The 15,662-nt window shown below is 40.4% G+C and overlaps 1 protein-coding gene across 8 annotated transcripts in view; it reads left to right on the top strand.

Annotated features, from left to right (window-relative positions):
* Positions 1–7,331: 7,331 nt before the first annotated feature.
* Positions 7,332–15,662, top strand: part of DNM1L (dynamin 1 like) — a 61,940-nt gene continuing 53,609 nt past the window's right edge. The window contains exon 1 of one of the 8 annotated variants that reach the window (XM_007452192.1): positions 7,332–7,595. In XM_007452192.1, the coding sequence (XP_007452254.1) occupies positions 7,494–7,595 (102 nt within the window). In that variant the 5' untranslated portion in view covers positions 7,332–7,493. The remainder of the gene's footprint in view (positions 7,596–15,662) is intronic. The other 7 variants (XM_007452188.1, XM_007452189.1, XM_007452195.1 and 4 more) reach the window with 7 other exon arrangements.

Raw genomic sequence — 15,662 nt, forward strand, 5'->3', positions numbered from 1 at the left:
ATCTAGGAAGAGGCTAGGTTCATCTCCTATGTGCTGACTTCCATATTAATTCTGGTTACTTGATGATTTTCTTCTTGAGAGGAAAGAATGAGAAGAGAAGAGATTTGAGGAGTTTTGAGGAATGCCAATGAATGTGTTTTGTTCACCTTTCTATCTTTAGTATTTAATATAGTAATTAATTCTTTTGTTTTCATTTTTGTTCTGTTTGCTTTTGCTTTTGCCAGTGGTGTGAACAGAGGCACACATTTAAGACTGTTGTAGGGATTTGGATGTATATAATTTTCTACCTTTGCATTAGTTTACTAGTACTGCTAATGCTGCTTAAAAACTTACTTTTGTTTTGGTAGTAGGTCACATCCTTAGTAGTTATGTTACTATTCCTATTTCATAGATTGAGGTTGGGAGTAAGGTCACAGCTTCTTAAAGAGGATAATTAATTCAGAACTTCTTCCCTCATGTTATACTAAGTCTAAAACAACACTTCTTAGTTCCTGACTAGCCCAGATGAAGTATATTTAATATACAAAACATTTATTCATTCATTCATTCATACATCTATTTATCCATTTAGTCAAACATTCAGTAACTGAAGAGGAATGAGAATAAATAAAAGCCATCAGAAAGAAACAAAAGTCAACTGTTGGATAAACCTTTATACATATTATATATAATATACTTAGTACTTTATGATATGCTGCCTTATTCACTAATTTTGCTGTGTCATTGATGTGTAAGTCTTATCATCCATCACAACTGTATAGCATTTCTAGAAAACTGGTTCTCTTTTTTTTTTTTTTTTTTTGGTTCGCGGCCCTCTCACTGTTGTGACCTCTCCTGTTGCGGAGCACAGGCTTCGGACGCGCAGGCTCAGCGGCCATGGCTCATGGGCCTAGCCGCTCCGCGGCATGTGGGGTCTTCCCAGACCGGGGCACGAACCCGTGGCCCCTGCATAGGCAGGCGGACTCTCAACAACTGCGCCACCAGGGAAGCCCCAAAACTGGTTCTTAAAACTCAAAATGACTCATGCTGCCCACTACTGGTTAGATGGACTGGTTGGGAATTAGAAAGGAGAGATGTTCTAAGTCTCTCCTAGGCCTGGCTGCTGAATGAAGAAATCCTGAATAGGTGTCCCTTCTGTTTACCACAGTGTACCAGTGAGCCTTTGGATATGCAAAGGCAGCTAACCAAGGACTGAAAAGCTATATTTCTCTTCGTCATAAAGTGTGGGCTCTGAGCTGGTATAGGGGAGATGAAAAGGAATCCTGAAAAACAGAGGAGAAAGGAGGTTTGAAGTGTTTCTAAGAATGCCAAACATTTTGGAAACCTGGAGTGCACATGTAAAGAGGCTAATGAGAAATTCCCAGAGACAGGGTAGGTGCAATATTTAAGAACAGGGATGCCTAACATGTACTATATTGTTGTTGGCATTATTGTGATGTAAAATCACTCTATTATCTCAAACAGTAAATAAAATATGCCACATGTTTTGGGTGTGGGAGGATTAAAGGAAGGGCTAAGTTCCACTGGTGTATAGGTGTGGAGTAAAGGGAAGAAAACAGTATAGGAAGAAGAAACAAGACTTTACTATTAATTGTGTGGTCACACTGCCCTCTAACGGGCTGTCAGTATCTTGCCAGATTCAACTGCTGGCTTCTGAACCACCTGACTCCGCCATCTGCCTACAGTTTCCCTGCACTTGTTGACAAAGTTTGTCTTAAGCTTGAGGCCTGGGGAATAGCGCAAATTGACTAAAGCTGCTTACCTTATTGTCTTTGCAAAATATGGACAGTTTCCAAAATATGACAAAGATGCTTCCCCATCAGAGTTGTGTATTTTATATTAGCATTAGATCTGCACATTCCACTATGATGTGAAGGCACTAATGATGGCAGCTTTGCTATGACTGATGATCAAAATGTTGGCATAAAATGACATTGGATGCTTATGCTATTAAAAATAGTTTGAATGATATTTTGCAAGAACTATTAAAATAATTTCCAGTTATTAATTTAATTCAAAATAAACTCTCTCATTAGGGATTTTATAAGTTAGAGCAAAGCCAGCCTGCTCCCTAGCAAAGTAACTTGGCAGCTATTATGATGAGGAGTCCTATGCCAGGCCAGCTTCATTATGTTTTTGTTGGGTTTGACTGCAAATCCTAATTGCAATTGTACCTATTCAGAGCTGGTTAAATCCTTGCTATTCTATCTTTTCCAAGTGAAAGAAAAGGAAACTCCAAGTCCACTAGAGTGGTACTATGTAACAAGCATCAGACTAGGTTATAGAGATAACTAGCTAAATAAGACACCACTACTACCTTCAGTGAGCTCAGTGTTGGCTAAGGGGTAAAGGCATGTTACTGTCATGTCCACAGTACCCCCTCCCTTTGGCAAATAGAGTGTCTGGCTAAGATCCATATGCCTAATGGTACTTGATGAATATGTGTTGAATAAATGAGGGAATGAATGAACAAACATATGTGTATAGGTTAAGAGTTTGCCAAATAGCCTGTTTTGATCCCAGCTCTGCCACATACTAGCTATGTAAATGTACTACTTTACTTAAACCCCTTGAGCCTTAGTTTCTACATCATAAAATGCTTAACACAGTGCCTCACATACAGTAAGTACTCAATAAATAATAGTTTAATAATATCGTGTGAAAAGGGCAACAAGGAAAAGAGGGAGTGATTAACTATGGAGATTAGAATCTAAGATTATGTACTATATATGTACATTTAGAAGTACGGAACAATTGTTGGGTTTGGGGAATTTTTTATGCTGAATGAGGATTCTACTTTATTCTCTAAAACCAAGTGTTAGGAAAAATGATCTCTGGAGTCAGTGACTCACATATTTACAGTTCCATAACCAGAGAGAGAAAAAATTTTCTGGCTAACTCAAGTTAAAAAATTCTCAGAGAAGGCCCTCTTTGGGTCAGGTCAAAGGCCCTATTTGGGTCAGGTCCATCCCTAGACCAATCATCTTAATGTGGTGTGGCAGGCAGAATAATGGCCCCTCAGACATGTCCATGCCCTAATCCCTGGAACCTGTGAATTTTATATGGCAAAAGATAGGATTTGTAGATAGGACTAAAGGTACAGACCTTGCTATGGGGAGATTGTCCTGGGTTATCCAGGTGGGACAATCTAATCATGAGTCCTTAAAAAGCAGAGAACCTATCTTTGCTGTGGTCAGAGAGACATTTGATGACCAGAAGAAGGGTCAGGGTCAAAGAGATGTGACATTGTTAGCTTTGAAGATGTTGGTAGGGGGTCAAAAGCTAGGAATGTGAGAGGTCTGAAATCTGGAAAGGGCAAGGGTATTGACTCTTCCATAGAGGCTCCAGAAAGGAAAGCAACCCTGATGATACTATGATTTTAGCCCAGTGAGATCCATGTTGGACTTCTGACCTACAGAGATGTAAGATAATACATTTTTGTTGTTTTAAGCCACTAAGTTTGTGGTAATTTGTTAAAACAACAATAGGAAACTCCTAGCCAGGGAAATAGAGTGGAAACTTAGTTTCAGTTCCTCCCCAGATTCCCTCAACCTCATCTGCCCTGCCAAGCTTGCTCAGTGAGATCTCCCAACAGCCTCCACCACTGCCCACCCTCCTCATTCACAAGAATACAGGAGTTTGAGATAATGAGGTAGATGATGCAGAGAGAAGCAGAGATAAGAGGTAGAGAGTTCTGATGCTACCTGAGCCCCTGGTTCCAGTTATTTTTTGAGGCCAAGGCCATGTCAGCATTATGGTTATACACGTTAGTTAATTCCTCTTTTTGAGTTAAATTAGTTAGTTTGAGTTAAATTTCTGTGACTTGCAACTAAACTGTTTTTCCTAAATCATAAACCTAAAGTGAGGGAGGGATGGCTGAAGGAGAAGAATTTTTAAAAAAGCCTTTGGAGGGATTTCCCTGGTGGCACAGTGGATAAGACTCTGCGCTCCCAATGCAGCGGACCCAGGTTCAATCCCTGGTCAGGGAACTAGACTCCACATGCATGCCACAACTAAGAGTTCACATGCCACAACTAAGGAGCCCGCATGCCACAACTAAGACCCAGTGCAACCAAACAAATAAAAATAAAAAGACTTTGGAGACAGAATCTGATAACAGCTTAATGTGATTTCATAGCAACCCACTCAAAAACACATTATTCTACCTTAGATGAGGAAAGACCTACTAATTGGCTAAGTGGCTTTCCCACAAGCAGGAGTGTTCTGAAATTAAAATGTGAAAATCCAAATAGGTTTGCTTTGTTTCCTTCCAATGAAACACACTGCACTTAGTGTGTCCTGCCTTATGTTAAAAAAAAGTCATCAAATTAGAGCCACTCTTTTTCAAGGCCTCGCCGCTTCCTGTTTCTGCAGCCACAAACACTTTTCTTTCCTCTGTGAGTGATGAACTCAATGCTCTAGAGTCTAGACAAGTACTGGACAATCCTGCTTTAACCTAAGTGATGGTGGGGGTGACAGGAGGACTTTTGAGCACTGGCCATTTGATCATTCTTCCTTCTCCTAAAAAAAGAGAATTAAAAAGCAGTCCCGGGGGCTTCCCTGGTGGCGCAGTGGTTGAGAGTCCGCCTGCCGATGCAGGGGACGCGGGGTCATGGTCTGAGGATTTATATTTTCAAAAGAAACAATGGAAAAATCATCAAAAATGAATAAAATGGTTACTTATAGGGAGGGAAAAACCAAGAAGAGACAAGAATGAAAGGGAAACCTCTGAAGTATCATGTTTTGTAATTTTACTTTAAAATTAAATGTAAATATTTTATATAACTGAAACATGGAAAAAAAAAAAAAAAAAAAAAAAAGCAGTCCCTATTGTTCCTGAGGCATGTTAATACAAGGCTTTGTATGTTCCATCTCAACAGATATTTTACAATTTAAATGGAAATATATAATGCCATCCAAAATTCATGACATTTCGCTTTTTGAAATATATGTATGCTTGCTCTTTAAACTTTTTTTTTCTTTTTTGGTACGCGGGCCTCTCACTGTTGTGGCCTCTCCTGTCGCGGAGCACAGGCTCCGGACGCGCAGGCTCAGCGGCCATGGCTCACGGGCCCAGCCGCTCCGCGGCATGTGGGATCTTCCCAGACCAGGGCACGAACCCGTGTCCCCTGCATCGGCAGGCGGACTCTCAACCACTGCGCCACCAGGGAAGCCCCCGCTCTTTAAACTTTGCCATTAGCAAATTAAAAAATGACTATGTCCTTTGGTGCCACAAATAAAGGAAAAGCAGTTGCATCGTTGTTGCCCCAGGGCACCTTGCTCCTATGAGGCAGGGCACGAACCCGTGTCCCCTGCAATGAAGCAGTTGCCCATGGAGCTTCACTGTGAACCCACCCTCTCCTTTTGTCTGCCTTTTCTTCTTGGAAGGAATATAGACTGCTCAGAGAAACAGAAGAGAACAAAAGTTCCAGCAATGGAGGGCTGAGAAACAAAGTGGGTAACATCTGACTGTTATATAATATTATCTTTGGTAGAAAATAAAAGGACTTGGAATAAATCTCTTTGGTCTGCTTTCTGTTTTTGGAGTTCTGAAGTTCTGAATTTCTTGTCTCATTTTTGTCTCTGAAATTAAAACAAACAAAAGAATTAGCGAGAATGAAATGTTCATAAAACTTGATGCCAAAACACCACTAGTGGACCTTCAGGTCTTAGCTTAGATGACATTTAATTCATTTGTTCAGAAGTATTTATTGAGGGACTCCCCTGGTGGCTCAGTGGTTAGGAATCCACCTGCCAATGCAGGGGACATGGGTTCAATCCCTGGTCCAGGAAGATCTCACATGCCACGGAGAAGCTAAGCCCGTGTGCCACAACTACTGAGCCTGTGCTCTAGAGCCGGTGAGCCACAACTACTGAGCCCACGTGCCACAACTACTGAAGCCCGCACACCTAGAACCCGTGCTCCGCAGCAAAAGAAGCCACCGCAATGAGAAGCCCGCACACTGCAACAAAGAGTAGCCCCCACTCACCACAACTAGAGAAAGCCCGTGCACAGCAACAAAGACGCAACACAGTAAAAAATAAATAAATAAAATAAATAAAAATTTTAAAAAGTATTTATTGAGTGTCTATCATGTGTTCTGTTGAACAAATCAAGCATATTCCCCAGGGCCACTGTGTATGGCTGTGCAGGTTAGTGGTACCCAGTGAAGTTGTTCAGGGCACAACTTCCAATACTGGAGGTAGTCCTCACTCTCAAGGAGATTATATCTAGTGACTTCTAGGAAGTCTTGCTTGAACTTTCACTCCCCTCTCAGACTAGAAAAAGCACTCCATAATAAACCCAGTCATAGCACTTTACCCGTTTGTCTATAATGGTGTCATCCTCTGTTAGATTGTAAACTCAGAGGGTACTGAGTTTGGGACTATCTTGTTTGTCCCTTTCCAGGGGCTAGGGATGCATCAGTGAATTAAACAGTCAAAAAATCCCTGGCATCTAGGAGCTGATAATCTAGAAGAGAGAGTAAACAAGTTCAGTATATAGCATGTTAGATGGAGATACACACTATGGAAACAAAACAAGTAGGGAAGGGATCTTTCTCTTCCCTTACTTTGGATCTTTGCTCAGATGTCACCTTTTTTTATTTTGAGAGAGGAAATCTTTGGAGGTTCACAGTAGAGGAGAGATACTATCTGTCTAAAAAGAAAAACGTTTAGGAATAGAACAGTAAGTACACTTAGCAAACAGCTAGTAAGGCAGTTATCAGCTCTCCACTTTGCCAGGAATCAGGCCACAGTGAATAAAGACATATAGAATATAGAGAATGAGGGCAAAGCCCTTCCCCTCTAAAACTCTGACACTTTCAGATTCTTTCTAAACACATTTTTAACAAACATCCTGGAGAACCCTCGTGTCCTAACCTGAGCTGGTTTTGCATTGTTGCAAAACAGCACCTCACATCTTTTAGTATCAGCCTACAGACCTTTTGTACGTGGCTAGGGTGTCTGAGGCTACGGAGCTCTTCTCTAAGCCTTTCTAACCCACCCTACTTGAGAAAGTGTCCTTATCAGGAAATGACGTCCTGGATACCAAGAGACTCCGTTATACTTAACACATATTCCTATCCGGAATTTTCACACTGGTTTTGCCTCGAGGATAGGCATAAATGTATCTCTTCCTTCCGACTCTCTGGGCTTAGCTTCCTAATCTTTTGACAGGAGCCAATAAGCATCCTCGCCCCAAGAACCCCTCTCTCCTCATAGGCCACTCGCCCGCGCCGCGCAGCCTTCTGGAAGCTGTAGGCCCCAGAGGTCCTCCGCGTCAGAACTACAACTCCCGGCAGCCTTTGTTTCCCCACACCTCCCTCTTGGCGCATGGCCTGTCGGGAGGGGGCAGGTAGCGGGGGGGCGGAGTCCAATGGGTGCTGGCTCCCGAGGAGAGGGCGGAGGAGAGGAGGAAGGAGGCGGGCTCTGGGCCGCGGCCCCATTCATTGCCGCGGCCGGCCGGGCGGGGGTTCGGTATTTTCCGAGTTATGGAGGCGCTAATTCCTGTAATCAACAAGCTCCAGGACGTATTCAACACGGTGGGCGCCGACATCATCCAGTTGCCTCAGATCGTGGTGGTGGGAACGCAGGTGAGAGACGAGGGTGGCTTCCGCCCAGGCCAGAGCCCGGTGCGCGGGCCTGGACGGGACTGCGGCAGCGCTTGCTCCCAGACTGGCCGTCGCGGCCTGTGGAAGGAGGGCGCTGTTGCGCCTGGGCGCCCGTGGCTGCGTTCCACTGGGGCTGGGAGTCCAGGGCCCGGCCCGAAGGCGAGGGGCGGAGCCGGCGCGGCGGTCCGGCGGGTCCCGGGGGCGGGACGGACGGGCGGGCGGGCCTAACTGGAGTCCGTGGGGACCGGACGCGGCTTCGCCCGCGGGCCGCTGCTTCCAAGGGCGCCTGCGGGGCGCGCGGGACACTTGGGGCCGTACTGGGCGCGCGGGGCGGGTAGCCCCTTCTTGATTGGTTTCAGGTCGGCGGGGTGTTTTATTTCCCTCGTTGCCTTGCTCAGGGGCTGCGGAGTCAGTTTTGGAACTGCGGAGTCGGGGCCGAGAAGGCCGCTACTGTGTGCACCTGAGTGTTTTCCTGCAGTGTAATCCAGGTTTCGAGAACGCCGAAGCAGTTAAAAACAAAAAAAACCCAAACCAACTTGTACTTGGAGTTTGTGGGTGTTAGAAGGGGTATCCAGTTTTTCTGCGTAGGCTGTGGTTTTTGTCGACCATCTAAATTGGGCATCAAGGTTCTCTGATCCTTTCATGTTGGCATTTCTTATAGATAACACATTTTTATATGCGGAAATATTGAAGAAATAAATGTTATTTCTAGAAGTGACAGAGAAGTATAAGTTTCATTTTTTCTCCCTGCTGCTTTTCTTGGTTGAAGAGTAATCAACCATAGGCCTTTTTTTTATTAGAGTTCAGAGAAACGCATTTTTGAGATTACTTAGTATATTGATTTTAGGTGCTTTCCTTTTTTAATGATGTTTTCTGTTGGAAAGGGGACGATTTCCTCACTTTCCACGAGGTTCATCGCTACATCTTGCTACAAAATTGATGTGTAGGGTGTAACTATTTTGAGAGGGAACTTAATGTTAAAAATATAATAGAGTATGTCCAGACACTGGAAACCTTGGAAACCATAGACATCCTAAGGTGGGCGGGAGGGACTTTTCAATAGTTAAAGCAATAGAAATTACTTCAGAAACACATTTCCTTTGTTGGCCATGGGATTGGTATAGATTCTGCCCAATCCTCCCTTAATATTTGTAATGACTTAGAGACTCTGGATCATCAACATAATAAATTATGAGAAATATATTTTTTGAGTATATTTTGTTTACTGCTGTGTTCCTATTCCTAGCTCTTGGAACAGTCTGGGGTATGTAGGAGATGCTCCATAAATACTTTGAATGAGTTACTAGATAGTATTTTTAAAACACTGGGGCTTTTATCATCAAAACCGATTTGTTTTTGTAAATAAAATTAGAGGAGATGATATAAATTAAATCTTCTTGGGTAGTAATTTGGAAGTGTTTCCTAGCTGTAGACCAGAAAATTTCCATATACTTTTAAGAGAGTCTCAATGCTTTTTAAGCATGAAGCAGTAAAAGAATCAGAACTATAGTGTGTCAGTATAAATAGTTTAGAATCAAGAAGGATTTTTCTTACATGAAATAGAATTTATTTCAGTGAGTACACCTGTTTGCAAAATTGTGGAGGGGACGGGGTAGAAAAGTAAAGATTTCACCATTGTGAAAGCCATTAACATATGCCAGCAAAAGCCATCCTAGTAGTGATAATTATATGCCACTTTTGAATGTTGATGTTTGGAATTACTCTGAAGGGAAATATTCAGTTTTTAGACTTGATTTAATGAGGGTTATCTCCATTTGTGTCCTTATTAGCGGAAATTCAGTCCTTTATTATTCAGGTACAGAAGAAATAAATAAGAATAGAAGCAATGTCTTTTCTCCTATAGTTTCCTCAATATGTTGGAAAAAAACCTCTTCTTGATTTGAATACAAGTACACCACTACTTTGTCATCTAGGCTAGTTAATGTTGTGTAGCATGTATATATACAGCACCTCACATTCATATTTAATGGAGTAGTGTACAGTGAGTGAGTTTCAGATGTAGTAAATGTTCTGTGCGTAGTTCAACTGGTAAATTTCTCAGTGGCAGTGATCATGTCTCTGTCTTACGCTTTACCTGTACTTTAAATGGCTACAGGTCACATTTTTGGGAACTTTTTATAACAGTGATTCTCAAACTTGGGTGTATATAAGAATTACTTTGAAAATAAGTTTCCTGGACCCCATCCGCAAAGATTTTGATTTTATAAGTCTGGGGTGCTCCAGGCACCATAGCCGATTCTGATGCAGATGGTTCATAGATGTATATAGTATATTAGTGAGTCTTTGATTTTATAGTGCATGAAACTGGAAAAAGCAGGGAAGACTAGTCTAAGGGCATACTGCTGTTAAGTAGTAGGTTGGTTTTGGTGGCATTATTGCTCCAAAGTATCAACTTCCAGGCAACCTTTGCTGACCCCTAAATATTTTAAACTTTGATTTCTTAAATTGCCCAAATAATACTGTTTTGGGGCCCAGAGAGTTGGAGTAGTTGAGGAGAGAGATGTTTATAGCTGTCGATCATTCACAGTTTTTATGATTTAGCTGAATAAATTGCTTTCCTTTTTCTCTAGCCGAGATCCTCTGTGTGGAAAGAACAGAAAATGGGGAGAGAGAAGGTTGATACTTTTAGACCTTGGTGTACTTTGCAGGTGGAGAAGGAGATAAGATTTCAATGACATTTGTGACTCAACTTGGGAAATTTAATCACTGTTTCTTAAGTTGAGAATTGGAAGGGGGAGCCCTCCAGGTATGTAATCCAAACCACAACCTAATATAGGAATCTCAATACAGATGACATTAACCTGAGACTCTGGCTCAGTGCTGCTAGTATTGTGCTTTTTTTTTTTTTTTTTTTTTTTTTTTTTTTTTTTGCTTATTTTATTTTTGGCTGCACTGGGTCTTTGTTGCTGCGTGCGGGCTTTTCTCTAGTTGAGGTAAGTGGGGGCTACTCTTCGTTGTGGTGCTTGGGCTTCTCATTGCGGTGGCTTCTCTTGTTGCAGAGCACAGGCTCTAGGCGTGCGGGCTCAGTAGTTGTGGCTTGCGGGCTCTAGAGCACAGCCTCAGTAGTTGCGCACGGACTTAGTTGCTCCATGGCATGTGGGATCTTCCCAGACTAGGGCTCGAGCCCGTGTCCCCTGCATTGGCAGGCGGATTCTTAACCACTGCGCCACCAGGGAAGCCCTGTGCTTTTTCACTTTGCCTTTTATTTTGGTAATTTCAGCACTCTACTTTCAGTAATTCAGACAAATACAGAAGGAAAAGGAATCTTGGATTTTAAATGACCAATCTGCAAACCAACTGTTCAAATTTAACATTTAAAAAATTAAAATATAATTCATATAACATAAACCCCAACATTATAAAGTGTTCAATTCAGTGGTTTTTAGTATATTCGCAAGGTTATGCAACCATTGCCACTATCTGATTCCAGAGCATTTTCATTACCCCAGAAAGAAACTCTGTATCCATTAGAAGTCACTCCCCATTTTACGCTCCCCGCCACTGCTCCTCCCTGCTGGCAACCACTGATTTCTGTCTCTATGAATTTGCCTATTCTGGACATTTCATATAAATGGAATCATAAAATATGTGGCCTTCTGTGTCTGGCTACTTTTGCTCTGTTTTTTAGGATCATCCATGTTGTAGCATGTATTAATACTTCATTACTTTTTATGGATGAATAATATTCCCTTGTATAGATATGCCACAGTTTGTTTATCCATTCATTAGTTGATGGACACTTGGGTTATTTCCACTTTTTAGCTATATTGAATGATGCTGTCATGAACATTCGTTAACAAGTTTTTGTGTGAACATATGTTTTCAATTCTCTTGGATATGTATAGTTGACACTTGAGCAACATAGGTTTGAACTGCGCAGGTCCACTTACATGCAGATTTTTTTCAGTAAATACTACAGTACTACCCATTTACATGAAGATTGTTTTCAATGAATACTGCACTACTACATGATCTGTGGTTGGCTGAATCTGTGGATGTGGAACTGTGGCTCCAGAGGGCCAACTGTATAATTATATGCAGATTTTTGACCACCCTGGAATCAGTGCCTCTAACCAGCTGTGCTGTTCAGGGGTCATCTGTACTTAGGAGTAGAATTGCTGGTTCATTTGGTAACTCTTATTTAACTTTTTAAAGAACTGCACATTTTTCCACAGTGGCTGCACCATTTTACAAACCTTTATCTGGTATGTGAGGGTTTCAGTTTCTATACACCCTCACCAACTCTTGTTATTGTCTTTTTTAGAAAGTGCTAAATCATTCTGGAATTCTTTATTTTACAAAAAGCCCCCCCCCCCCACATCCCCGCCTCCTGCATTCTGCAGCACTGTTATCTACATTTTATTAGCTCCTTCTGAAATCTTGCTCTCTCCTGCCTGATATGCCTACATTTGTCTTGTGTTTGTAGAGGTGATGGCTTCATTAAGTTTAGTAATTTGGTGCCAAATATTGATCTTAGTTTCATTCCTTCAGTGTTTTCTTGTGAGTACTCTTAAGTAAACTTATGTTTTTCCCTTTCCTTTTCTTTTTTTACTAGTTTTCTCTGTGTAGATCATGTGCTGCTTACTTAAAAAAAATTTTTTTTAAAGCATTGAAGTGAAATTTATATAACATAATTAGTCATTTTAAAGTGTACAATTCCGTGGCATTTAGTACATTCATAATGTTGTGCAACCACCACCTCTTTCTAGGTCCAAAACATTTTCATCACCCCAAAAGAAAACTCTGTATCCATTAAGCAGTCATTTTGTAATTCTCCTTTCCCCTCCAGTCCCTGGCAACCACCAATCTTCTTTCCTTCTTTATAGATTTACCTATTCTGGATATTTTACAGAAACAGAATCATACAGTATGTGGCCATTTATGTTTGACTTCTTTCACTTAGTATAACATGGTTCCTTCGTATTGTAGCATGTATCAGTACTTCCTTTTAATTGCTGACTAATATTCTATTGTTTATACATACCATGTTTTATCATTCATCTATTGATGGATATTTGGATTGGTTCTATATTTTGGTTGTTGTGAGTAGTGCTGCTGTGAATATTTGTGTACAAGTATTTGAATACCTCTTTTCAGTTCTTTCGGGTATATACCTATAAGTGAAATGCTGGGTCATAGGGTAATTCTATGTTTAACTTTTTGAGGAACCACCAAATTTTTCACGGTGGCTGTACCATTTTACATTCCCCCAGCAACATACTAGGGCTCCAGTTCTTTATATCCTTGTCAAAACTTGTCATTGTGTCTTTTATTATAGCTATCCTGATGAGAGTGTGAAGTGGTATCTCATTATGATTTTGATTTGTATTTCCCTAATGACTAATGATGTGAATACCTTTTCAGGTGCTTGTTGGGGTTATTTGTCTTCTAATTGTTGAGTTGTAAGAGTTTTTTATATATTTTGGACACCAGACCATTATCAGTATATGATTTGCACATATTTTCTCCCATTCTGTAGGTTGTCTTTTTACTTTCATGATCATGTCCTTTGATGCACAAAAGTTTTAAATTTTGATAAAGTCCAATTTATCTATTTTTTTCTTTTGTTGCTTGTGATTTTAGTATCATATCTAACACATTATCAAATCCAAGGTCATGAAAATTTATTATTATTTTGTGTTTTCTTCTAGTTTCAGCTCTTACATTTAGGGTTTTGATCCATTTTGAGTAAATTTTTGTCTTTGGTATGAAGTAGGGGTTCACCTTCATTCTTTTCCATGTGCCTGTGCAGTTGATCCAGGACTATTTGTTGGAGACTATTCTTTCCCCCATTGAATGGTCTTGGCTCTATTGTTGAAAATCAGTTGACTATAGATGTATAGGTTTATTTCTGGACTCTCAGTTATTTTCCATTGGTCTATAGGTCTGTTCTTATGCCAGTACCACACACAGTTTTGATTATTGTAGCTTTGTAGTATATTTTGAAACCAGAAAGTATGAGTCTCCCAACTTTATTCTTTTTTTTCAAGATTGTTTTTGCAGTTAGGAGTCCCCTGCCATTCATTCCATAGCAGTTTTAGAATTGGTATTTCCATTTCTGCAAATGAGGTTGTTGCGATTTTGGTAGGGATTATATTGAATCTGTACATTGCTTTGGGGAGTATTGCCATCTAAATATTAAATCAGATCTAGAATTCTTGGTTGATAGGTTTTTTTCTTTCCGATCTTTAAATAAATCATGCTATTGCCTCGGGCTTCCAAGATTTCTGGTGAGAAATCTATTGTGTTATTATTGGTCTTATTGAGGATCTCTTGTATTTGAATTGATTCTCTGCTTCTCCCTTGCTGCTTTCAGTGTTTGTGTTTGTCTTTTAACAGTTTGATTATTATTTGTCTCCATGTGGATCTCTTTGTGTTTATCCTGCATGGTGGAGTTGAGTTCTTTAATATGTAGATTCATGTCACTTTCCCCATGTTTTCCTGCTTTTTTGGAAAAAGTGGGAATTCTTATGGATATTACTTTTGCTTTTCAGTTATCCAGATCTCACTCTTTTAATTTATGTTCCACATAGAACTGGGCCTGTATTTTATAACCAAGAAAAAAATTCCTCCCCAAGGACTGTTAGGTCTCTAGCATTTCAGCAAGTTTCGATCCTGGATAATTGAAGTGGTTTAAATTTTAGATTTATATTTTGCCAATAAGTGGAGTGTTTGAGCTCTGCAGTAAAAACTTGTTAGTTTATTTATTTAAAATACCATTAAGTTAATATTTCTAAGGATACTCAGAAATATTTTATTTAAAATAAATAAGACAGAGACTTCCTGGTGGCACAGTGGTTAAGAATCCGCCTGCCAATACACACAAATTTTTAGCCCCTTAATATACAGGGGACATGAGTTCGATCCCTGGTCTGGGAAGATCCCACATGCCGTGGAGCAGCTAAGCCTGTGCGCCACAACTACTGAGCCTGCGCTCTAGAGCCCGCGTGCCACAACTACTGAGCCCGTGTGCTCCACAACAAGAGAAACCACCACAGTGAGAAGCCTATGCACCGCAACGAAGAGTAGCCCCTGCTCGCTGCAACTAGAGAAAACCCATGTGCAGCAGCAAAGACCCAAAGCAGCCAAAAATAAATAAATTAAATAAATTTAAAAAGACAAATATTAAAGAAACTGTAAATCTAAAACTACTTCAAAATAAAAAGTTAAAAAATTAGGAAATGTACATATTTATCTGTTATATTAATATCAAAATAAATAATTGAGAGGTCTGCTTTATACAATGAAAAGTAAAAATTTAGAAGTGAAAAACTGAATCAGCCTTGGTTAATGTGGCATCCATGAATATTTACAATGATCCCATTTTCAATAGCATCGAAAGAATACAACTCCCTGCTCCCAGTTGATGTTAGGTATCACAAAGAGCTAAAAATATGACAAAACATTAAGGCTCCATCTCAAAATATAAATTCAAAACACTATAAATCTCAGTACAGTGCAATTTGGAAGAAACTAAAAGATGACACTGAAAACATACACACAAATTTTTAGCCCCTAAATATACAGGATATTGAATTGATTTGGGGAGTATGTGGAGGTGAAAAAAGCAGAAGACATTGCAGTGCCAAGAGAGCCCTATTTTCAGAGCATGCTGGCTGTGACTTTTGCCACTTTGGAACTGCTGTAGCCACTCACCTTCCTGGAAAGGGTGCAGACATGGAGTGTTTAAATCACTAGGGAGAAACAAGCACTGATCTAAACAATTGTTGAAGAAACCTATGGCCATTTAGAATACTGAGGTGAAAATTGGGAGTGCATAGACATGTTTTGTTTGGTCTATGTGTGTTGACACATAAAATTTTTTAAAAATTGTGATATAATTGACATATTAGTTTCAGTTGTATAACGTAACAATTTGACAAGTCTAGACATTGGGAAACAATCACCACAATAAGTCTAGAATGCCAATAAGTCTAGAGTACCAATAAGTCTAGTAGTCCATCACCACACATAGTTACAATTCTTTTATTTTAATTTTTTTTTGGTTGCAGTGCATGGGCTTCTCTC

Source organism: Lipotes vexillifer, unplaced genomic scaffold, assembly GCF_000442215.2.
Source record: "Lipotes vexillifer unplaced genomic scaffold, Lipotes_vexillifer_v1.1 scaffold1, whole genome shotgun sequence".
In the NCBI taxonomy this organism is placed as follows: Eukaryota; Metazoa; Chordata; class Mammalia; order Artiodactyla; family Lipotidae; genus Lipotes; species Lipotes vexillifer.